At 44.8% G+C, this 25,839-nt stretch overlaps 1 protein-coding gene across 1 annotated transcript; it reads right to left on the reverse strand.

Annotated features, from left to right (window-relative positions):
* Positions 1 to 322: 322 nt before the first annotated feature.
* Positions 323 to 25,567, reverse strand: RNFT1 (ring finger protein, transmembrane 1). Its single transcript, XM_034434574.3, has 9 exons — positions 25,199 to 25,567; positions 18,306 to 18,742; positions 13,172 to 13,248; positions 10,718 to 10,818; positions 8,268 to 8,421; positions 6,448 to 6,606; positions 4,838 to 4,903; positions 2,817 to 2,918; positions 323 to 1,096 (listed from the first exon to the last, which is right to left on the reverse strand). The coding sequence occupies exons 2-9, from the start codon at positions 18,685 to 18,687 to the stop codon at positions 962 to 964; spliced, it is 1,176 nt and encodes a 391-aa protein (XP_034290465.2). The 5' UTR covers positions 18,688 to 18,742; positions 25,199 to 25,567; the 3' UTR covers positions 323 to 961.
* Positions 25,568 to 25,839: the final 272 nt, after the last annotated feature.

Below are 25,839 nucleotides of genomic sequence, written 5' to 3' on the forward strand. Positions count from 1 at the left end.
TAAACCCTGAAAGTCACATTGTGATCTCTGAAATTCGGCTTGGATATATTTTGGACTGAACATTGACTGAACTCTTGTCTCGTGGATAATTTGTTGCTCCTGGAACGGACTGAAGATAAGTCCTCTTCTGCTTTATGGGAGTGAAAACGGTCTTGGCAGGCATTCGGCAAAACCTTGCTGCCAAAACCTTGGTCTGCCAAGAATTCTAATCTGTTTACCTAATAAAATATTGGCAGGCGTGCTTGGTATTACGTTTGTCTGTGTGAGGAAGGGGGACGGAACATTAAACATGTAAAAAGGTTGAACACAAAAAATCGCAGGCTGACATTCAAACTGCATTTATTTTCATCAACCATATGCTACATTTTTTTTAAAGTATCACTAAAATACAGCTTTCCTCTTTAGTAAAAATCTAGCTGCTTATGACAAAATAGAGGCCAAAACCTTTTGTTCTTTAAAATTCAGACTTAAAAAAAAGTAGAAAATTTTCATCCACGTTTGCATAATTGAAATTTGAGATTTTCGGACATGGAAAGCGGAAACGATTCCATGATTCTCGCCATGTGACGGCCAGGTACAATGGTTAGAAGCATCCCGACAACGCCAGATCCTACAAGGTAGGTTTTGTACCTCAGAATCTAAAGTTTGCTCACACCAGATGTTAACACTGGAGGCAGTGCTACCGCTGATTTGGTAGACTAGTGACTGTAAAAAATAATCTTTTGATACTGAAGAAATTTGAGAATTTCCCAGCAGCAGCAGCATTGAACGGGGATAATTCCATATGGAAAATTAAGTAGGATACGTGCTGTGATAATCTGAACGAATTCCAATACAGTCAGTGGAGAGAACAAGGCATTATTCCTTCTGCATCCCTCTCTCCTTCCAGCCATGTCCTCTACAACGCGTTCAAATGAGTCCATACTGTGAAGCACACGGCCACTTTATTTTTAGTTTTGTTTTAATAGAGTTGCAATTGTGCAGAGGTTGCGCCATCGTACCACATGTTGACGTGAGTGGAAAGGACGGTTCGGCAGAGGGGACATGTCTTCTCCCGGTTCAGCCACAGAGCGATGCAGTCGTCACAAAATACGTGCTGGAAAAAGAAGGGATTGCTTTGGTTAGAGGCGCGTGCAAACGTTAGGGAAAGGTGCTTTTTTTTTCAAGAGGCAACTGGACTTTCTGGGGGTTTTTTACTATGAAGATGTTTCGCTTCTCATCCAAGAAGCTTCTTCAGCTCTGAGTCACGTGATCATAAGTTTATTTGTCAAGCATATATAAGAGAACGGGTAAATGTATAAACATAATTTGAATACAAGAGTAAGTAAAAAGGAATATTAGGACAGGGACGGTAGGCACGCTGGTGCACTTATGCACGCCAGGAATGGGGTGAGGTCAACAGTAGACAGTTTAAGGTTAAATTTTGGGGGGTTTGGGGAAAGAAACTACAGACTCAGGTAGTGCATTCCAGGTATTGACCACTGTTGCTGAAGTCATATTTTCTCCAATCGAGTTTGGAACGGTTTACCTTGAGTTTGTATCTATTATTTGCTCGTGTAATGTTGTGGTTGAAGCTGAAGTAGTCATTGACAGGAATGACCCACTTTATGACTGTTACGACCTATGACCACATTGAACAGGCTCCATCAGGGTTGCAAGTCAAGGGTTACCTTTAACGGGATCCAAAAACTTTTCAGATACTTCCACTTCGCCTTAAAACTCAGATTCAGATCTGGTAAGGCTTATGCACCAGTTAGAATACTTCGAGGTCAAACATTCAGACTGAAGAGGATCTCCCAATATTTGCAAGACCGATTTTTTTTAAAAAAAATTTGATTTATATGCCGCCCTTCTCCGGAGACTCAGGGCGGCTTACAATGCGTTAAGCAATAGCCTTCATACTTTTGTATATTTATACAAAGTCAGCTTATTGCCCCCACAAACTGGATCCTTATTTCACCTACCTTAGAAAGGATGGAAGGCTGAGTCAACCTTGAGCCTTGGAGAGATTCGAACCAGCAGTAATTGCAGGCAGCAATTGTTAATAACAGGGTGCTTAGACCACTGTACTATCAAGGCTCTTAAATAACCAAGGGGCTGATTTCCCCAAAAGTGCTTTTTTCAAAAGCCAACTGGGACTTTCTGGTTTTTCTTGGAAGCTTCGTTTCTCATCCAAGAAGCTTCTTCAGCTTTGATTGGATGGCGGGGAATGGAAGGATTTATACTCCTTGCAGACGGCTGGTCATTTGCATTCTTATAGCATCTGAAAGGCCTCTCTTTTGAAGACAGCCAAAGTCCACATTCTGGACAGAGAGGAACGCTGGTTTGAAAGATGGGTCAAAGAGGCCATCTATGTCCAAATTGAGCATCCCTCTCTCAATAGAGGCGGAGGGATACATCATCATCATTCTCCAGTCTACAACACGGTCCTTCAACAGTTCCAAGAGGGCTCCACACCTATTTGCACTACTCAGGTGATCCTGAGGACACGGTTAAATCTCCAAGTGGCCTCAACAGGGATGCAAATGACCAGCTGCCTGCAAGGAATATAAATCCTTCCATTCCCCAGTCGGAGCTGGAGAAGCTTCTTGGCTGAGAAGCGAAACATCTTCAAGGAAAAAACGAAGAAAGTCCAGTTGCCTCTTGAAAGAAACACCTTTGGGACAACCATGACCTGGATGGCTGAGAATCTCCATAGGCATTAAGGGGCTGAAGATTTCACTTGGAACGGAAGTGCTGTTATAATGAAAACGGTGCATGCGCTTGTGCCAGGTGTACAAGGTGTGGCTTACAAGGGTTTGACTGCTGAGTGTTACCTGGCAGAGGAGGACAACCGGCTTCTGAAACTCAGCTTGACAAATGGCACAAAGATCATCTGCTTCGGCACGCTGTCTCTTGCTGGCCACCACGCCGTAGCTCTGCAAAGCAAGGAGGAGGAGGAAAAAGGGTGAAATCATGTCAGAGAGCCACCAAGCTCTGAGATCACCAAAGTCCCCTCATTTCAACCTTGAGCTACAGATAATTCTCCTTTAGAGGGTTTTTAGTTTGCAGTTCTGATCCAGGACCATCCTGTTCTTTTGGTGACCCTTAAGCCAAGGTTTATTTTTGGATTGTTTTGCAGCTTCTGTTAAAAAATTGCAGAGCTGATCTTCCTGGACAAAGATAAGAAACTTGGCTCGTACATATTTGGACTTTTCCAAAGCAATTGTGTGGATATGATTAATTTTATATATATATATAAAGATAAGACTTTCAGTTGCCAGCTACTAGCACTGATGATGTTACCTACTTTGCTAATGAAACGTCTGCAAGAAAACCACCAAGCCTCAGAGAGCACCACGGACCCCAACAATTGCCAGCTTCTTTGTTAACACAGCACTCTGTGCTCACAGGGGAGAGCCGAAACACAGCGTGCATCTCTGTGCAATACTCAGAATTTTAATTGTTTTCCATTATAGTTACCTTCTGTGAGATGGGCGGCTATATTAATGCAATGGGTAAATCAATCAATTACCGTATTTTTCGGACTATATGATGCACTTTTTTGTCTCCCAAAAGGGGGTGAAAATGTTTGTGCGCCTTATAGACTGAACATTGCTGAAGCCCTGCCCACCCGCCGGTCATTTCTTTGGGCTCCGCACGGCCCGTTTTCAGGTCTTTTTTCAGCCTTTTTTAGGTCCTTTTTCAGCCCGTTTTTGGAGCTTTTTTTCAGCCCATTTTTGGGGCTTTTTTCGACCCTATTTTCAAGGCTTTTTTGGCCCATTTCTCCCAAAAAAAGCCTCACAAATGGGCTGAAAAAAGCTCTGAAAATGGGCCAAAAAAGCTGGAAAAGGGCCAAAAAAGGCCCAAAAAGGGCCCAAAAAAAGCCTCAAAAACAGGCTGAAAAAGCCTCAGAAATGGGCTGAAAAGAGCTTTGAAAATGGGCCAAAAAAAGCTTGAAAAGGGCCCAAAAAGGCCCAAAAAGGCCTCAAAAACAGGCTGAAAAAAGCCCCAAAATGGGCCGGAAAAAGCCTCGAAAATGGGCCAAAAAAAGCCTCGAAAATGGGCAAAAAAAAGCATCGAAAATGGGCCAAAAAAGGCCTGAAAAAGGCCCAAAAAAGGCTAGAAAAGAGCCCCAAAAAAGGCCCCAAGAAAGGGCTGAAAATGGAGTGAGCAGAGGCCAAAAACTTTTTTTTGTTGTTTTCCTCTGCACAGCCTTCTCTGTTCGAGAATACTGGCCAGTGGGAGGCAATTGGTGGCAGAAGGCGGTCTCGTAGATACCCAGGTCCTATGCCATGGAGCGCTTTAAAGGTGGTCACCAACACCTTGAAGCGCACCCGGAAGACCACTGGGAGCCAGTTCAGCTCGCGCAGGAGAGGTGTCACATGGGAGCGCCCAGTCGCTCCCATAATCCCCCGCGCGGCCGCATTCTGGACCAGTTGGAGCCTCCGGGTGCACCCCAAGGGGAGCCCCATGTAGAGAGCATTGCATTAGTCCAGGCGGGAGATGACAAGTGCTTGAGTGACCGTACGTAGGGAGTCCCGATCCAGAAAGGGACGCAACTGGTGTATCAGGCGAACCTGATAAAAAGCCATGGCCGTCATATGCTCTTCTAAAGACAGCCGTGTGTCCAGGAGGATGCCCAAATTGCGAGCCCTCTCCGTGGGGGCCAATGACTCGCCCCCAATAACCAGCGATGGCGCCAGCTGGCTATATCAGGACGCCGGAAGCCACAGCCACTCGGTCTTGGAAGGGTTGAGTCGGAGCCTGTTTCTCCCCATCCAGGCCCGTACGGCCTCTATTACGGTCATAAGGCAAGGACTATGCGCAATTCTCTTTGGAGCATACAAATACTCACCGGTCGTGTAAAAAATATCCGTAAGACCCTTCTGAGGTTTTTCAGATGTGCAAAAAAACTCAAAAGCTGGAAAGCAAACAGGAAAGAAAAGAATTACGGTCCATCCTGTACGAATCGTTCACTTGGTGTTTCAGACTCACAGCATTTTTTCGGAAGAAATTAAAGTTCTTAAGTGCCATGAAACTATTATTCCATTTAGTAGGCATGTCTCTATCAGCTTAGACCACATAAAATCCAGTCTCTACATGCGCTTCTTAGCATGCTAGATTCTATACCTGGCCAACCTCACAGGGCTTGAAAACGAAGCAAGGTTTTTTGGGATGGGAGACCACGATGAAATTCTAGTCCACGTAGTCCTCAATTTACAACAGTTAGTTTAATGACTGTTCAAAGCTACAACGGCACTGAATAAAGTGACTCGTGACCATTTCTCAAACGTACGACCTCGACAGCGACCCCAGGGTCACGTGATCCAAATTCAGACGCTTAGCAGCTGACTCAGATTTATGACGGCTACAGCGTCCTGGGGTCGCGTGATCCACCTTCTAGGACTTTCTGACCAGCGAAGTCAAGGGGGAAGCCAGCTTCACACATCCACACTTCACGTGATCTTGAGTCTATCCCTCTGTTGATGCAGCCGAGAACTGTGTTGGCTTTTTTAGCAGGTGCAGCACACGGCTGGCTCCTATTTAAGTGATTGTTCACTGGGACTCCAAGATCCATCACTCTGCTAAACAAATAAATCCCTCAACACTGTCAAACTAGTTGCTAAGTCTGCACTACTGTGAATCTTCTCATCGTTCCTATCGCCCATCTCCTCCCACTTATGTGAGACTATGACTTTAACCTTGTTGGTGTTATCCTTAAGATTTATATTGACTCTTTCCTAATATGATTTGATTGCTTATTTGTTCCCTATGACTATCATTAAGTGTTGTACCTTATGATTCTTGACAAATGTATCTTTTTTTTTATGTACACTGAGAGCGTATTCATCAAGACGAATTCCTTGTGTGTCCATTCACACTTGGCCAATAAAGAATTCTATTCTATTCTATTCTATTCTATTCTATTCTATTCTATTCTATTCTATTCTATTCTATTCTATTCTACTCTACTCTACTCTACTCTACTCTACTCTACTATTCTATTCTATTCTATTATTCCATTCCATTCCATCCATCCCAGTTCTTTTCTTATTCTATTCTATTCTATTCTATTCTATTCTATTCTATTCTGTTCTGTTCTGTTCTGTTCTGTTCTGTTCTGTTCTGTTCTGTTCTATTCTATTCTATTCTACTCTACTCTACTCTACTCTACTCTATCCCATCCCATCCCATCCCATCCTTCTGTTCCGTTCCGTTCTTCTATTCTAATTCTAATTCTAATTCTAATTCTAATTCTAATTCTAATTCTAATTCTAATTCTAATTCTAATTCTAATTCTAATTCTAATTCTATCCCATCCCATCCCATCCCATCCCATCCCATCCCATCCCATCCCATCCCATCCCATCCCTCTGAATGACTACCTGTAACACTGAAAACTCTGCTCCCACTGTGACTCCATTCATTTTAGGGTAAGACACCGAGAAGGCAACAAATGTTTACCTTTAGGATAAGGTACAGCAGAGCCAACAAGATGCCAAAACTCCACCCGATGAAGCTGTCTGATTCCCTGAAGCCAACCAAATATCGAAACCACACAGGGGCAGGGACCACTTTACAATAGCTCTGGCAAAGCTCTTCCAACAGCATATACCAGTAACCCTGTGGAAAACAAGGGAAATGCCACAAAAACGAACATTAGAAGACACGTTCGCGCAATGCAGATTATCCTCAATTTACGATGGTTCATTTAGCGACCGTTCAAAGTTACAGCGGCACTTGAAAAAGGGACTTATGACCGTTTTTCACTCTTAGAACCGGCATCCCCGGGGTCACGTGATCAAAATTCGGGCGCTTGGTAACTGACTCATACTTATGACGGCTGCAGTGTCCCGGGGTCATGTGATCACCATCTGAAATATTCCCAGCTGGCTTTTGACAGGTTAAGTCCATGGGGAAAGCCAGGTTGGCTTAGCAAACATATGATTCGCTTAATAGCTGCAGTGATTTGCTTAACGACTGTGGCAAAGGAGGTCGTAAAATGGGGCAAAATTCACTTAGCCGCCTGAGCAAGGGAAATTTGGGGCTCAATCGTGCCCTCCTGTTTTTACCGCAGGTTGCTAAGTGTTTTCAAGACACAAAACTCAAGTCCAGAAGCCACATGTCAAAGCGGTCTTCTTTGAAATCAGAATTTAAGTCCCCGATTGGGGGGGGGGGTTAAGGTTCCCCCCCCCATAAAAGTTTTATCCCCTTTCCAATACAAAGAACATAGACAGTTCAAAAGTTACAATTGCACTGAAAACAATGACTTATGACTGTTTTTCACACTTACGACCGCTGCAGTATCCCAACCGTCATGTGATCAAAATTCAGATGCTTGGCAATTGGCTATTCGCAGTGTCTTGGGGGAGTGGGATCACGTGATTGACTTCTGCGACCTTCTGGCGAGCAGCCAGATTCACTTGAAAGTCATAAAATGGGGCAAAACTCCCTTAAAAACTTTCTCGCTTAGCAATAGACATTCGGGCCTCAATAGTGGTGGTAAGTCAAGGACTCACCTGTATGGCCCCTTTCAAATGCACCCCCCACTTTCAAGTCAATATCTGCACCCTTGGCAATGAGTTAAGGCAGCAAAACCTGCTGTGGTCCGCCAGCAGCCCGCGGAGCTGGCAGCGGAGTCGGATAGTGAGGAGGCTGGGGAGGAACATGGGCCAGTCCTGGAGTCTGGGGAAGGCCCGGACGAGGGCTCTGCGTCGGAGGCAGAGATGGGGCCAGGGCCATCGGGGAGTGATGCACGGACTCCAGAGCCCCCCAGACTCAGACAGCAGAGAGGCAGAGGAAGAGGAGGAGCCTAGTGCAGGCATGCGCAGAGCTGCCAGAAGGCAAGAGCAGCTAAAGCAAAAGGGACGACTCGGGAGTAAGGCCAGGAGATGATTGGTCCCTCCCATAAGGCTTAAAAGAGAAACAAAGGGACTTGGGCCATTTGCAGGAAAGCAACGTTGCTAACTTTGTTTCCAGTCAGCATCTTGTTTGTTTCTGAACTTCGTGGGGCTTTGCCAAGTAAGGCCTTTGGCAGGGTGTCAAAGAAGATAAAGGTTGGTGATTATCCCGAAGGACTTCTTCCAAAGGACTTGTTTTGCAACTAATTGAGATTCAGCTGGGAATGAACGTAATTTTCAGCTGTTGCAATAAAATAGTGGGTTTTTTGGGACTAATTGTGTATTGTAATGATTCAGTAAGCCTAGGTCACAACAAAACCTGCTTTCACCAAAAGCAGCATGACGGCTAAATTAAAATCAGATTAAAAACAGCGGCGTCTTTACCTTGGATTTAAGAGACATGATAAAACAAGGCAGCAGGAGAACGGCGCATTTCAAGCTCATGAAGACAAACTTCAAAACGAAATCTGTGATTCCCACAATCCAGAGCACCTCCCAGAAGTTCACAAAATCCACCGTAGGGCTTAAGAGGATCAAGCTTTGAAGAGAAACCATAAAAACAGCGGAGGATTAGGGTAAACTGGGATACAAAAATAACAGCCTGGAAATATTAAAGGGACACAACTGGTAAAAATATACGGACAGCGGAGGAATTCAAATGGAGGGAAAAATAATACTTTTGAAAATTATTACTACCTGTAAAATTATACTACCTGTAAAAATAATATTTTTTTACAGGTAGTCCTTGACTTGCAACAGTTTGTTTAGTGACCGTCAGAAAATTGTGTGGTGTTTCCCTCCCCCCCACAAAGCCATTTTGTTGGCTTCATCCTATACAGGTAAGTCCTCGACTTATAACAGTTCATTTAGTGACCATTCAACGTTACACCACTACTGAAAAAAGTGACTTCTGACCATTTGTTACACTTACAACCCTCGCAGCATCCCTCTGGCCCCGGGATCAAAATTCAGATGCCTGGTAACTGACTCGTATTTATGACGGTTGCAGGGCCACGTGACTCCCTTTTGCAACCTGCTGACAAGCAATGCCATTTGGGGAAGCCAGGTTCACTTCGCAATCGTGTTACCAACTTAACAATGGCAGTGATTCACTTAACAACGGCGGCAAGAAAGGTCGTAAAACGGGGCCAAACTCGCTTAACAACCGCCTTGCTTAGCGAGAGGAATCTGGGGCTCAATTATGGTAGTTGCCAAGCGTCTTAAGATGTGATCCCATAACTTCAGGCGGGACGGAAGGATGACCGTCCGAAATTCAGATCTGAATCGTGAGTACCCTTTTTGGGGGGGGGGGTCCCTCATAAGTTAAGAGGAGACTCCTGCGAGTCCCTTGGACTGCAAGGCGATCAAACCGGTCAGTCCTAGAGGAGATCAACCCTGGCTGCTCTTTATTTATTTATTTTTGGGAGGTAAAGTTTTTTTTTTTTTTTTAAACATACATCAATATCATCAATATCCTTGCATGGCGTTTGAGTGTCATTCATTTTGATACAAAACCAATATTAATACAAGTAGAAATTACTACATTGGTCAAACTTACATGGTCTAATGTTATTATACATATTTATATCAGCACCTATTCCTTCGTTTTTCAATTATTCAATATTAGCTACAGCCTTCTAACAGTCATAACATTATTGTTGAGCATATCTGATAACATCCTTTTTTCAAAATCTAATCTTAACCTCTAATATTCACTTTAAATGTGATATGCAAAAATATGTATAATGATATTCCCCGTTTCTAATTTCTTAATCTATTCTACCGTGTTTCTCCAAAAATAAGACCCTGTCTTATATTTTTTTTTGAACCCCGAAATAAGCGCTTGGTCTTATTTTCGGGGAGGTCTTATTATTTTGGGGTCATGGAGTGAGACTGGGCTCCTCTTGCCGTCTTACCTGATTTCCAGCTCTGTCTCCCTAACCCTAACCAGAGGAAATGACAGGGACCAGCTCCACATGTTTAAATATTTTTGGGGAGGGCTTATTTTCGGGGTGTGTGTGTTATTTTAGCCCATGAGCTTGAAAGTACGATTGGGTTTATTATCCGGGGATGTCTTATTTTCGAGGAAACACGGTAATTCTCAGTACAGCCAATCTTATTATTTTTTTTTTAAAGATCCTTTCTATCTATCATCTCTCACCCTCTTGGAAGTTTCACTTCTTCTCTTTTTAACTTGCCTCTCATACTCCTCCCTGACTGCTCTTTAGAAGGCCAGGTCCTGAAGATGGAACTCAAAATGCTTTGGCCACCTAATGAGAAGGAAGGACTCCCTGGAGAAGACCCTCATGCTGGGAAAGATTGAGGGCAAAAGGAGAAGAAGGGGACGGCAGAGAACGAGGTGGCTGGATCGAGTCACTAAAGCAGTCGGCGGGAGCTTAAATGGACTCCAGAGGATGGTAGAGGACAGGAAGGCCTGGAGGATCGTTGTCCATGGGGTCGCGATGGGTCGGACGCGACTTCGCGACTAACAACAATAACGTAAGTTAAGGATGACCTGCACATTTGGGAATAGGACAACTTGTCACAGCCAACTTGTCAGGGCCAACTCCCTGCGGGACAATTCTATTAATTATTTAAAATAAATAAAAAAATATTTTAATTCACATTTCATTCTGTCCCTCCTTTGGCATCCTTTCTTTTAATGATTCTCTTCCACCGTTTCTTCGATATTAGCGTAACTCTTGTCCTGCAGCAAGTTGGCCATGCCGAATTGTCATAGAGCCCTGTACATTTCGGGATGTGGGGGGGAAGAGTCCATCGTAAATCGAGGACTTCCTGTACCAATACGGGGAATTAAGTCTGGGTTGAATTACCTGTAATGAAGTGACTGAGAATAGAAGGTATAATAGATGAAAACAGATGATCCCATCAGGAACAGTAGCAGCCACGTACACTGTAGCCTGGAGCACCGTTCCTGCAAGAGAAGAATTTTAGAAAGTGTCGGTCAATCGGTAGCTTCACAAGGGTTAAACCACAATGTAAAGGGGGTTGGACTAGAAGACCTCCAAGGTCCCTTCCAACTCTGTCATTCTCTGATAGTTTTTCGAAATAAACCATTTCTATAAAACTCTTGAGCTCTATAAAAAAAATAATATTGTACTTCACAATATATAGGTGGTCTCGATTTACGGCCACAACTGAGCCCAAAATTTCCACTGCTCAGCAAGGCGGTTATAAAAGTGAGCTTTGTCCTATTTTACGACCTTTTTTTTTTTTTTTGCCAGAGTCATTAAGAGAATCAGTACACTCGTTAAAATGAATCGCTGAGGTTGTTAAATGAAACGGATTGACATCGCTTGTCGGAAGCCAGCTGGGAAGTTTACAAATGGTGATCAGGTGACCCCCCAGAATAATACAACAGTCGTAAGTACATGCCAGTTTCCAAGCATCTGAATTTTGATCATGGGGATGCTGCGACGGTCATAAGTGTGAAAACCATCCGTAAGTGCAAGATGCAAGATTCACGTGATCCCCTCTTGCAACCTTCGGACAAACAAAGTCAATGGGGAAGCCAGATTCACTTAACAACCATGTTAGTAATTTAACAACTGCAGGGATGCACTTAACAACGGTGGCAAGGAAGATCGTAAAAAGAGGAGAAACTCAGTTAAACCACTGTCTTGTTTAGCAACACAAATGTTGGGCTGGATTGTGGCCGTAAATTGATGACCACCTATGTTAGGTATTTACAATGAAACTGACATACACGCACACAAATACACATATATAAACTGAAAAATATAATAGCTGATATTATTTTAAAATGCTGTAGACCAGTGTTTCTCAACCTTGGAAGCTTGAAGATGGGTGGACCCCAGCGCTGCTGGCTGGGGGATTCTGGGAGTTGAAGTCCACCCATCTTCAAGCTACCAAGGTTGAGAAACACTGCTGTAAACCATGCCATTAAGATGCTTTTGCTTATTCCTCTGATATTATTTGTATTTATTGATTTTTCTGTCCTGGGCCACTCAGAATGTCGAAAAACAGCATAAACAACAGTGAAATTTAAGTGGCTTTCTCACTGACCAATGTTCCTTAAAATAAGTAATATATTTGGATATATTTAAATCTCCAACTCAGCTTTGGTAAGTATAGGAAGATCAATTTGAATAACATCTCCTGCCTTATTTATAGGCCATGTTATGCTCTATAGATGTGCCAGAAGCTGCTGGTTCGTCAGAATGCACTAAAATTTGTATCCCATTTTTATCCTTTTTTTTTTACAAATAGCTCAAGGCAGCAAGCATATCCAACACACCTTCCTCCTCGGATATTCCCCACAACAACCCTGTGAGGTGGGTTTGCCTGAGAGTGTGTTACTGACCCAACTTCACCCAGCTGGCTTTCACGCCTAAGGCAGGACTCGAACTCATGGCCTCCCTCTTTCTAAGCCTGTTTTCTTAACCATTAGAACAATCTGACTCACTCTCTCTCTATTTCATATATAAAATGTAAGTTTATTTAAATAAAGGTAGCCCTCGACTTACGACCACAATTGAGCCCCAAATCTATGTTGGTAAACAAGGCAGTTATTAAGTGAGCAACCTTCCTTGCCACAATTGTAAACTGAATCATTGAAGTTTAGTGACACAACTGTGAAGTGAATCTGACTCCCCCCATTGACTTTGCTAGTCAAAAGGTCAGAAAAGGGGATCGAGTGACCCTCCGGAACGTTGCATCCGTCATAAATATGAGACAGTTGCCATGCGTCTGAATTTTGATCCTGTGACCGTGGGGATGGTGCGACTGTCGTAAAAGTGAAACAGTCGTTAAGTCGCCTTTTTTTCAGTGCCGTTGCAACTATGAATGGTCGAATAAACGAACGGTTGTAAGTCGAGGACTACCTGTAACCCGGTGGTCTGCAGGCATTTAATTTGAAAATTCTCAGTGTGTTTATCTAAGATGTCCCAAGTCAGTATTTTTTTTAAAAAAAAAATAACATCATCTTTAAAAGGAAGCCTTAAATGTATATATATATATATGCTATTTTATAGCCTGTTAGAACAAAAGTTAACACCACAATTCTATATCAGGGCTCTCCAAACTTGGCAACTTAAAAGACTTGTGGACTTCAACTCCCAGAATTCCTCAGCCAGCAAAGCTTTGCTGGCTGAGGAATTCTGGGAGTTGAAGTCCACAAGTCTTTTAAGTTGCCATGTTTGGAGACCCATGCTCTATATTTCTCTCCAGAAATTTGTATCGATCTCCGGAGTAAAATGAAGCCATAAAAAATACTTACAAACCGTGCTGGAGGAATCGATACTTACTCTTAGGAAAACCTGATTTACAATGGCTTTGTTTGCATACATAAAAGTTGTGAGCAGCCCAATTCCCAGAGAAATGCCTGTTAGGAAAAAAGGGTCCATTATACAAACCAAAAAAAAAAGGAAAACGAAAAAGAACAAAAGAGGAAAAACAAAAACGAAAAGAAGGCACCGAAACCCAAACAAATTGGCAAAATTGAGCAAGAATTACATAATGCTCTTTTAAACGAGGAGACAAAATACAGGTGGCCTTTTTATACACAGGGGCACTGCAGCCCTCAAGTTCAACAAGGTCACAAATTGATTTATTTGTGAGAATCCCCAAATGATGAATGGATAAAGAGCGTTTCTGTCGCTCTCAGCACAAAATGAGGCGACCCATAAAAAGAGAATATTTGTAGCTCAAAGTTGGAATGAGGGTTCCTGGGTGCTCTCTGAGCTTGGTGGTTTTCTTGCAGACGTTTCATGACCTAACTAGGTTACAACATCAGTGCTAGAGGGAAGTGGGGTTTGCAAGGAGGAGGAGGGGGGAGGCAGGGGTGAAAGGACTGTGGTGTCCTTGGTGCTCTCTGTGATTGGTTGTTTTCTTGCAGGCATTTCTTGACCCGACTAGGTAACATCATCAGTGCTAAAGAGGTGTGAGATTTGCAGAGGAGGAGGAGGAGGAAGAGGAAGAGGAGGAGGACTGTGGGGACCTTGGTGCTCCCTGAGCTTGGTTGTCTTTCTTGCAGATGTTTTTTTACTCAACTAGGTAAATTCATCAGTGATAGTAAGGAATGGGGTTTGCTCTCTGTATGCCATAAAATGAGAACAAACCCCTCCCTCTACTAACACTGATGTTGTTACCGAGTTGGGCAATGAAACGTCTGCAAGAAAAGAGCCAAACAGCTCAGAACAGGATGAGTCCAACATTTTTTTTTTTTTTTAAATTTGATTTATATGCCGCCTTTCTCCGGAGACTCAGGGCGGCTTACAATGCGTTAAGCAATAACCTTCATCCTTTTGTATATTTATACAAAGTCAGCTTATTGCCCCCACAAATTGGGTCCTCATTTTATCTACCTTAGAAAGGATGGAAGGCTGAGTCAACCTTGAGCCTGGCGAGATTCGAACCTGCAGTAATTGCAGGCAGCTGGTCTTAATAACAGGGTGCTTTAGACCACTGTACTACCAAGGCTCTTTTGGGGGAAATACTTGGTAAAGGCTAACTTGGAGATGCTGTGTTTTGACTGCTATCTAACCAGTTCTCCGTCTTATTCCTTCCTCCCTGCCCCCTGGCACCATTATGCAATTATGCCATAGTACAAAATGGAGGAGACGGGGCAGAAACTCACATTAGGTTGACTTGGCCTTCCAAAGGTCGACATCCTTCCGAGGTGGGTCAAATGAGGACTCCGATTGTTTGGGGGGGGGGGGGCAAGAGGCTGACTCTGTAAACCGCTTAGCGAGGGCTAGAAAGCACTGTGAAGCGGTATGTAAGTCTAAGTGCTATTGCTAAGTGCTATTAGAAAAATCAAAGCAGTATAAATTAGAGCAAACGGCATCGTATCCGGGAAATGATTTTCATATAGTTTAAATAACGTAGCTGCAATCAGGCAGCATGACCTCAAATCTTTCCTATGCAGCTTCATCAGAGCCTCTTGGGAGTTGGGCGGCATAGAAATTTGATAAATTAAGTTAAATTAAAATTTAATAATAATAATAATAATAATAATAATAATAATAATAATAATAATAATAATAATAGAGATTTGGGTATTTATTTGCCCACCTTGGATGTTTATTTTGAAACAAAATCTCTCTCCGCATTCGGCGTAGCATCGCAAGTGCCCGAAAGGGGTATTTTATAGCAGTGTCATTTAACGACAGGAACTGTTCAGATGCGTGGACTTCAACTCCCAGAATTCTCCAGCCAGCTGGCTGGAGAATTCTGGGAGTTGAAGTCCACGCATCTGAACAGTTCCTCCCATTGGAAAAAACACTGTTCTTTAGTGTTCTCCTTGAAGGAAATCGGAGTATTTTGACACAGCAGGCAATCTACACCAGGGGTGTCAAACTCAAGGCTCACAGGCCGGATTCAACCTGCGGGGTGCTTAAATCCGGCCTGGAAATATCAAAGGACTGGCCCGCGGTGCCTCTGCCGGCCAAAACAGGTTGTATGTGGCCCCCGCGCAGCCCGTTTTCAGCCTCCACCATCACTCTGCCGGCCAAAAACAGGTCCGCGCAGCCCATTTTTGGCTGACAGTGTGTTGCAGGAGGCATCTGTCTTGTCTCCCCCATCCCCGCCGGCCCACAGAGAACTATAATGCTGATCCGGCCCTCGAAGACGCCCCCCCCCCCAACACCCTAACTTTGAGCTGAGAGCCCCTGTGTATACGGCAACAAAAGGACAAATAAAAAAAAAAAATCCTAGATGCTCATTAGCAATTTTTTGTTTCTACTGGAGGCACAGAACATAAAACAGAGGGGGGAAAGGGCAGGAATAGCATTAAAAGGATGGATCCCCTGTTCCCTTTAAAACGGGGAAACTGAACTTCAAGATGAAGCTAAGAACCAAAAATCCAGATATGGGAAGCTATGTCCCAAACGGAGACTGGAAACCTTCTGTTCCTCCTTTTGCTGGGGGAACTGAAAATAGAAAATACGGGTAGTCCTCAACTTATGACCGCAATTGAGCCCAACATTTTATGTCGCGGAGTGAGAAATCTGCCAAGTGAGTTTGCTCCATTTGGTGACTTTTCTCTCCACATTCGTGGAGAGAATCACTGCAGTTCCTAAACTAGTAACACGGTTAAGTGAATCGTATGATCTTTCTTGCCACAGTCGTTAAGTAGATCACTGCATTGGATAAATTAGTAACACCAGTGGTGAGTTCCTCCCGGTTCCTCCCGGTTCGGCTGAGCTGGTAGCGGTGACGATATGACGTCACCGAACCAGTTCTTTTTGTTCGGGAGCTGGGGCCTCCCGCCCCACTGTTATCCTTACCTTTTATTTGGCCCCGCCCCCAATCTATTCGCTGCCTCCTGAGTCCCAGCTGATCGGCTAGAAGGGAAAAAACTGTTTAAACTCTTGCCGTGGGGCTTCAAAGGGCCGCCCTACAGCTGATCAGTGTTAAAAGGCAGTGTGGCGGTAGACCGGTGCCTCCAAAAACAAATGAGTAGACCAGTGCCTGCGAAAATAAATGGGTAGACCGGTACAGCTCTGTATGCAGTTAAAAGCCTGGTAGACCAGTACCTCTGCTAAATCCTAAAGAATTGTCACATGACTATCAAGCCACGCCCACAAGATAAGCCACACCCACAGAACTGGTAGTAAAAAATTTTAGAACCCACCCCTGAGTAACACGGTTGTTAAGTGAAATCTGGCTTCCCCACTGACTTTGTCAAAAGGTCACAAAAAGGGGACCTCGGGACACTGCAGCCGTCATATGAGTCAGTTGCCAAGCTAATGAGTTTTGATCACATGACCATGTGGGGGATACTGCAATGCTCGTGTGAAAAAAAGTGTCGTCGCTTTTCTTCAGTGCCGTCATAACTTTGAACAGTCAGTAAGTGAACTGTTGTAAGTCGAGGACTACCTTTACATAAAAATCAAAAGTGATTCTGTTTCTTGCGACAGGTAGTCCTCGACTTACAAACATTTGTCTAGTGACCGTTCAAAGTTACACTGTCACTGAACAAAGTGACTTATGATGATGTCACATTGACATTCGTTGCCGTATCCCCAAGGTCATGTGATCAAAATTCAGATGCTTGGCAACTGGCATGTATTTATGACGGTTGCAGTGTCCCGCGGTGTGTGTCATGTGATCACTATTTATAATAATAATAATAATAATAATAATTTTATTTCTATACTGCCCTTCTCCCGAAGGACTCAGGGCGGTGTACAGCCTATTTAAAAACAGAATAAACATCAATTTTAAATAATTTAAAAATATTTAATAAATTTGGCTTAATTTAAAACCCCAAAAATTTAAAACATCCAATTTAAAATTATGTTGCTAACCCAGCCTGGCGGAACAACAGGGTCTTGAGTGCGCAGCGAAATACCCGGAGGTCAGAAATCTTACGAATTTCTGGGGGCAGTTCATTCCACAGGGCTGGGGCTCCCTCTATTTGAAACCTTCCCAGCTGGCTTCCGACAAGCAAAGTCAATGGGGGAAGCCGAACTTCCCTTAACGACTGCATGATTTGTGACTTAACAACTGCAGTGATTCACTTAACAACTGTGGCAGAAGAGGTCATAAAATGAGGCACAATTGAAGTCCTTGACTTACGACCATTGAATCTGGAATTGTGCCTAAATCCTTATATAGGTCACCACTTCTCCAACCCTGATTTTATGATTTTTTTTTTCATGGTGGTTGTTAAGCAAACACAACGGTCATAAAGTAAATCCATTGTCATCAAAGGGCATTTTTTTTTTTTTTTTGCTGGAAACCAGAAGGAAATACTGGTTTCTGGGGAAAAGAAATCTCAATTGTGGTCACCTGACTGCGGGACCCTGCGAACGGGGGATGGGCGCCAAGCAGCCAAAATGCAACCAAAGCCCGTGAATCTGGGGAGGTCCGTCATAACTTCGAACAATCACTAAGCAATCGGTTATAAGTCAAGGACTACCTAGAACAGTGTTTCTCAACCTTGGCTGCTGGACGATGTGTGGACTTCAACTCCCAGAATTCCCCAGCCAGCAGATTCTGGGAATTGAAGTCCACACATCGTCCAGCAGCCAAGGTTGAGAAACACTGACCTAGAATGAGGATCTTTTAAAAGTTAAAAAAAAGTGTTTAAATCTATGCCTAATTTTTAAAGCGAGTTACTGGCCTTTTGGGGTTGAAACAACACGATTTGAAGCGCTTAGGGAGGTCTCAAAATCCCTAAATCATATATCAAAATTATGAAAAATCAAGGGGGAGGGGGAAAAAAGATGGAAATTGAATTGGCATGCTTCCTTTATAGAGAACGTCGAATTTAGCCGAGTTTCCCACTGGATTTTTTTTTAGGTTCAAAACTTCCGGTCTTGAAGTCCAGACTGATCCACAACCCAACTCATTCATCACTTTCAAATAACACTTTTTTTAAAAAAAATAAATAAACTTGATGTTTCCAAAACACCCCAAAGATTGATACGCTACCAATGATATGTTGCACGAGAATTTTGAGGGACAAAATCAGGATGTACGGGAGGCTCCTGTGCAGCCACTGAAGGAGGTATTTAAATTCCGAGAAAGAGCTGTCTCTTTGTTCCTCCGGGGCTGAACCACCGGAGTGACCACTTCTGGTTTCGCCGGGCGTTTGGCCATGCGGCCGACTCTGAGTCCCCAACCGCAAATGTTGCCGGGAGCCAGCGTTGGCCTCTGGCTCCCCGACGGCCGAGGTCATTTGAATGTGAATGTCCCCTCCGTGCTGGCAAGATTCCTCTCCTGGAGACCTCGTGGCGTGTGGGCCCTGGCAGGTGGGGCTGTGACTGTGGCCGTTGTTGAGTCCAGTATGCCGAACGTTCGAGGTGGACTGCATGGTACGGAACGGGTGGTGACCGGTTTCCAAGATTTGGATTGGGGTGTGATGATTCCTAAAAGGAAGAAAGAAACGAGCGGTCAGAAGAGAACTGGCATCAATTAGGAAGGGAAGGTCTACCGCCGTGTTTCCCCCGAAAATGAGCCCTGGCGTATTTTTTTTTTCCGTGTGCGCATGAGATAAGCCAAGGGTGTCAAACTCCAAGGCCCGCGAAAACAACCCCTAGCCTCGTGCTTATTTCGGGGCCCAAAAGAAAATAATTTTATTTGGGGGGAAAACATGGTAACAGGTAGTCTTCGACTTACAACCGTTCATTTAGAGACCATCCAAAGTTATGTGGGAAGTTAAAACCCACCCCTCTCCTAGAAAAATGAGGTATTTTAGGAACTATTAAAGGGCAGAATATTTCCCCTAAAAGGGAGGCAGAAACTCGGCCCACCCCCCACCTTTTTTAATGGGCCATTAAGGCCTCTTCTACATAACAAAGATCTACCTCCTTCAGGCAGAGCCATTTAATTGCCCTTCATTGCATCACCCAACAAGATTCAACCAAACTTAACACACAGACAACCTAAAAAGCTAGCTGTGACCTCTGATAGCAACCAATCAGGATACTCTTCCTGTGCCCCAGGAAGTTCAAAGCCCAGAGAGGGTATAAAACCCAGGGACTCTCAGCATCTTTTCCCCTTTTTTTCGCCCAGGATCTCCAAGGAATGTGATCCTGTTCATCAGTAAATCTTCTTTCCGAGCAACTTCCATGAATCCAGTGTCTTTCTCCCCACTTGGAACTCAACCCATTTCTTCCAACAGTTACAATGGGACCGACTTGGGACCGACTAATTCACGTAACTACTGCAGTGATTCACTTAACAACGGCAGCACGCAAAAGAAAATCACAAAACGGAGCAAAACTCACTTAACACCTAATCGCCTTGCTTAGCAACAGAAATTCGGGGCTCAGTTGCAAGCGTAAGTCAAGGACTATCTGTACAGCCAACTCATGTAAGTGGGGAGGGGGTGTTTGATCAGGGGAGGTTTTGAAGAAGTGTCTGGAGAGCCACTTCTCCGCAATGATTTGAGATGCTAGGCAGCTGGTTCATATTTATGACCTTTGCTGTGCCCCAGAATCACGTGATCCCCTTTTTACGACCTTCTGACAAGTAAAGTCAACGGGGAAGCCAGATTCGCTTTAACAACCAGGATACTAATTTATCAACTTCAGTGATTCGCTTCACAACCGTGGCAAGAAAAGTCGTACAATGGGGCAAAACTCACTTAATAAAATGTCTCACTTAACAACCGAAGTTTTGGGCTCAATTGTGGTCGTAAGTCAAAGACTGCCTGTATTAAAACCATCTGCTGAAACCTCTAGGACAGCGATGGCTAACCTTTTTGCCATCGTGTGCCAAAAGCGGGGGGAGTGCGGGGGTGTCGCACATGCACATGCCCACACCCATAATTCTATGTGCCTCGCCCCCGTACATGTGTGTGCACCCCCTCCGCGCTTCCCCCACTTTTGGCACGCGATGACACGGTCGGCCCAGTAGGCCCGTTTTTCGCCCTCTCTAGGCCCCAGAGCCTTTCTAGGAGCCTGGGGAGGGCAAAAACGGCCTTCCCCACCCCCACCCACTCCGGAGGCGTTCCAGAGGCCAGAAATGGCCTGTTTGCTGACTTCCAGTGGGCCCAGAAGACCCGAAAGCTGAGCTTGCGTGCCCACTAATATGGCTTCGCGTGCGACCTGTGGCATGCGTGCGATAGGTTCGCCATCACGGCTCTAGGAAATTGGCAGGTGGGAGCCTATTCCCAAGAGAATTCTTGCAATTCTCTAACCTAGGTTTTCATAGGGGACTTTTATTCTTATTGCTCAGTTTATTGGACATTGCAATCGCCAAAGGAACTTTTACCAGCTGGAAACTCGGCTTTTAAGGTGGAGATAAAACTCTGGAAATTGCCTGATGCCCATTAGACGGTGTTTCATTTTGGCGTTTACTGCCTTTTAATTGGGATCTGTTTTACCTAACAGAAATTTATACCCCGTGAAGCAAAGATTCTGGAGAGCAGCCAAGGTTGGAGAACCAAAGTTCACCCCCTTAAGTGGCCGTAAAGGACATTAAGTGACAATACCCCGGTTGGCTGATCCTCTCTCACAGTTATTCAGAGCAGAAAAGGGAGGGGAGACGAATTCCTTGGGAGAAAGGCATAAAAGGATAAACATGTAAATAAGCAAACAAGTGCAACAGTGGTTGTTTTTGTAAATCCAAGATTTCCTGGGGAAGACGGGGGGACGGACACACAAGATGTTCTCAAAACAGCAAAATCATAGAATCACACGGCTGGATGGTACCTTGGAGGTCTTCTAGACCAGCCCCCTACTCAAGCAGGAGAACCTACCATTTTAGATAAGTGACTGTCTAGACACGTCTTAAAAACCTCCAGGGATGGAGCGCCCACGGTTTCTGGTGGCAACTTGTTCCACTGGTTAATTGTCCTCACTGTTAGGGAGTTTCTCCTTAATTCCAGGTTGCTTCTCTCTTTGGTTAGTTTCCAACCATTGCTTCTTGTTCTGCCCTCTGGTGCTTTGTAGAATAAGTTGACCCCCCTCTTCTTTGTGGCAGCCCCTAAAGACTGGAATACTGCTATCATCTCACCCCTAAATTCTTCTTTTCTTTAGATTAGCCAAACCCAAATCCTGCAAACGTTCTTCATATGTTTTAGTCTTCAGGCCTTTGATCATCTTAGTTGCTCTTCTCTGAATTTTTTCCAAAGTCTCAACATCTTTTTTCTAGTATGATGACCAAAATTGGTTGGCAGTATTATACGTGTGGTCTTACTAGGGTTTTATAAAGTAATACTTCTCGTGATCTTGATTCACCCCAGGATTGTATTACCTTTTTTGGCTGCTGCTACACACTGCTGATTTTTATTGTATCTTGGACAAACGGGTGTCCGATAATTTTCTGAATGCTCCTGTTCACACTATAAACCAAACGATGTGATGTGGTTTTAATTGGATTTAATAAGCCATAATTGGGTGAATTCACACAGCACCCCAAGACATCAATTAAGGTTTATAAACCACAATCAGCAAGCCCTGATATGTTGGAGAGGAGGAACAAGCGAACATGATAAAATGAGCCATCCTTTCAACCTCAAATCAGATAAATTCCTGGAGAAGCAAATGAACAAAATCTAGTTTCCGGGCTCTGCAAGAGAAGTGTAGGCGATTTGGAGCTATCCAGATGTTTTGGACTACAACTGCCATGATTTCGAGACAAATGGCGAAGGATTTTCCTCCAAATCTACATTTTAAATGCCAGGATTACTGAAAAAATGTGCATTTCATAAGTTGGGAGGTGGCCAGTTTACCCTCTCCCCCAAATGAGGGGGCGAGGACACTCACCTTACCACCTATTTTAGGAAGGCAGCTGGTACAGATAGTCCTCGATTTACGACCACAATTGAGCCAAAAATTTCCACTGCTAAGCAAGACAGTTGTTAAGTGAATTTTGCCCCGTTTTACGACATGTTTTGCCACAGCCTGGTGTGCTGTTCCACGGGATCGCGTTTGCGAAGCACAGTCCTCCTACTTGAGCATGGGGTTGGACTAGAAAACCACAAAGGTCCCTTCCAACTCTGTTACTCTGTAAGTTGTTAAGTGAATCACTGCAGTTGTTCACTTAGTGACAGGATTGTTAAGTGAATCTGGATTCCCCATTGACTTTGCTTCGCAGAAAGGTCACCAAAAAGTGATCACATGATCCCAGGATACTGCAACCATCATAAATACATGCCAGTCGCCAAACCGGCTGAATTTTAATCACAGGGACACAGCAACAATCGCAATTGTGATAAAACAGTCATAAATCAACCAAAGGTGCTTTTTTCAAGAGGCAACTGGAGGCTTCTGGTTTTTCTTTGAAGACATTGTTACCTGCTAAGACAGATAAACCTCCAGGTGACCTTAACAACCTGCTAAAAGGATGCAAATGACCAGCTGTCTGCAAGGAGTATAAATCCTTCCAGTCCTCCACCCTCCAGTCAGAGCTGAAGAAGCTTCTTGGATGAGAAGCGAAACGTCTTCAAAGAAAAACTAGAAAGCACCTTGAAAAAGCACCTTTGGGACAACCATGACCTGGATGACTGAGAATCTCCATAGATCAGTGGTGGGTTTCAAAATTTTTTACTACCGCTTCTGTGGGTGTGGCTTAGTGGGCGTGGCATGGCTTGGTGGGCGTGGCTAGGGAAGGATACTATAAAATCTCCATTCCCTCCCCTATCCAGAGGAAGGTTACTGCAAAATGAGGACCCAGTTTGTGGGGGCAATAAGCTGACTTTGTATAAAAGGATGAAGGCTATTGCTTAACGCATTGTAAGCCGCCCTGAGTCTCCGGAGAAGGGCGGCATATAAATCAAATTAAAAAAAAATAAAAATCCCCATTTCATCTCAATCAGCTGGAACTTGGGAGGCAGAGAATAGATGGGGGAGGGGCCAGTCAGAATTTTTACTACCAGTTCTCCGAACTACTCAAAATTTCCGTTACCGATTCTCCAGAACTGGTCAGAACTTGCTGAAACCCACTTCTGCCACAGACAGTCATAAGTTCCTTTTTTCAGGGTCATCGTGATTTCAAACATTCACTAAACAAATAGTTGTAAGTGGAGGACTTCCTGCCTTCAACCCAGTTGTACACAATTAAGTCCTTTTTGGAGAAAGGGATTTAATCACTGCTCTCATTGTGACACACAGCACGCCTAATAATAGTAATTCTCTGTATCCCCTTCAGTGCTTAGGACTCAGTCCCCAATCCTGTTTGAAAGGCAGGGCATGACTGGCGCAACCAGAGCGGCAGGAACTACAGTATCCCTTAAGCAAGGGCAGAGCCCAGGCAGGTCCTGGCCACAAAACTTCCCAAAACACAATGTTGGGCCAATGTTTCTCTTCCAGTCCTCTGAAGCAAGTTTCAGATTTAATAGATTAACAAGAGTTGGAAAGGACCTTTGCAGGTCATCTAGTCCAACCCCCTGCCCAAGCAAGGAGACCCTATTTATTTATTTTATTTTATTTATTGATTTGATTTGATTTGTATACTGCCCTTCTCCAGCAGGACTCAGGGCGGCGAACAGCCGAGATAAAACAGAGCATACAAAATTTAAAAAACAATTTAAAAGGTAATTAAATAATTTCGGCCCACAATTTAAAACAACCCAATTAAAACCAATTTCATCTGCCTCGACCTAGGATCGAACTCACAACCTCCTGATTGTGAGGCAAGATCCCCATCTACCGCCTGCTACCACCAATAGCCTCCCACCGGCCAGTACGCTCCCATAGAGAGGGGCTCCTCCGGGTGCCGTCGGCCAAACAATGTCGACTGGCGGCCCCGAGGGGGAGAGCCTTCTCTGTGGGGGCACCTACGATCTAGAACGAGCTTCCCCGGGAGATACGGAGGATCCCGGATCTGCGCACCTTCCGTCGCGCGCTTAAGACTTTTTTATTTCATCAAGCTGGTCTGGCCTAAATCTTCTCCCCTTTTTAAATGTAAATTTTAATTTGTTTTTAAATTATGGGGTATTTTAAATTTAGCCAAATTATTTAATTCGTTTTTACTTTAAATTTTTGTATTTATGTGTTTTATCTTGTGGCTGTTCACCGCCCTGAGTCCTTCGGGAGAAGGGCGGTATAGAAATTTAATAAAATAGAAAATCGAAAATCTCTAGGCCACAGCAGCTGGGCATTAAGTTCCTTAGAATACCAAGTTTATTAGAATACTAAGTCAAATTAAAAAGTCAGGCCTCATAGAGGCCACTTCCTGGTCATTTCAAGGACACATTAATGCGTGGTGGGTGGTTGGTTGGCCGATGACTTCCATGAGGACTAGGTGATGATTTCCCAGTTTAGACCACTGTTTCCCAGCCTTGGCCTCTTTTGAAGAAAAGGCAAGTTCGATTCCCAGGATCCCTGGGCAGCGTGGCTTTAAAAGGAAGGCGGACTTCGACTCCCAGAGTTCCCCAGCCAGCAAGCTTTAAGGTGGGAGGACTGGGGGGATTCTGGGAGTTGAAGTCCATCTGTCTTAAAGGGGACAAGATGGGGAAACTCAGCTTTAGAACAGGGGTCTCCAACTTTGGGCAACTTGTGGACTGCAACTCCCAGAATTCCTCAGCCAGCAAAGCTGGCTGAGGAATTCTGGGAATTGCAGTCCACAAGTCTTAAAGTTGGCCAGGTTGGAGACCCTTGGTTTAGATTACAGTGGGATCACCTGGTGGCCTCCCATCCTCCCACTTTTTCCTTAGCTTCCGCCATATCAACCCAAGCTCAGCTCTGTCTCCCCTCCAACACCCTCAACTTCCAACCCCCCCAGCAGGGCCTTCGCTCCCCCGCCTAGGGGATGATGGGAGTTGTAGTCTCAAAGGGATGGAGGGGGCTCGGGAGGCAGCCTCGGACTATATATATATCGCTGCTTTCCCGCCCGGCAAGTCCCTCCGCCCGCCCGCCCGCCCGCCACCCACCTACCTCTCATAGCGGGCCGGAGTTTCATGGCGAGGCCTGTCCGGGAGGCCCGGGCCTCGCCTCCACCGCCATGGCAGCCGCGAGGGCGGCCGACCAAGCGCCAGTCTCCGACCGAGCGAACGAGGGAGGGAGCGAGCGACGACCAGCTGCCTCCGACTACCGGCTCCGTGGAGGAAGAGGAGTGGCCACGCCGGCCTGAGGAGGAGGAGGAAAGTAGGCCTAGAAAACTGGTCGCCACGGCAACAGGGGCGGCGCGCTGCGGAGGGGGCGGGGCCTGGGACGTCGACGTAGGGGGGCGGAGCTAGGGACGGCGACGCGGAAGGGCGGCGCTAGGGGAAGCGTTGCCGTGGGGGGCGAAGCTAGGGACCTCCACGTTGGGGGCGGAGTTAGGGACGTCAACGAGGAAGGGCGGCGCTAGGGACGTCGTGGCGAGGGGCGGGGCTGGGGGCGGTGCCGCGGAGGGGAGGGCGGGGCTTGAGCCCTGCTAGCCACATGCTTCTCTGTGGCTGCTTCAGCCACTTGGCTTAATTAATTAATTAATTAATCATTAAGTAATTCATGATCCCCCCAGAGACTTTATATAACTTCATCAATACTGGTGGCTTACAACAGTTCATTTAATGACCGTTCAAACTTAACAACTA

Source organism: Pantherophis guttatus, chromosome 1, assembly GCF_059756535.1.
Source record: "Pantherophis guttatus breed Tessera chromosome 1, ASM5975653v1, whole genome shotgun sequence".
NCBI lineage: Eukaryota > Metazoa > Chordata > Lepidosauria > Squamata > Colubridae > Pantherophis > Pantherophis guttatus.

Coding starts and splice junctions, on each gene's coding strand:
- RNFT1 (XM_034434574.3), bottom strand. CDS start 18,687: ATGCAGTCCACCTCGAACGTTCGGCATACTGGACTCAACAACGGCCAC. Junction 10,819..13,171: donor TAAATCAGGTTTTCCTAAGA/GTAAGTATCGAT, acceptor CTTCTCTTGCAG/GAACGGTGCTCCAGGCTACA. Junction 4,904..6,447: donor TGCTGTACCTTATCCTAAAG/GTAAACATTTGT, acceptor TTTGCTTTCCAG/CTTTTGAGTTTTTTTGCACA.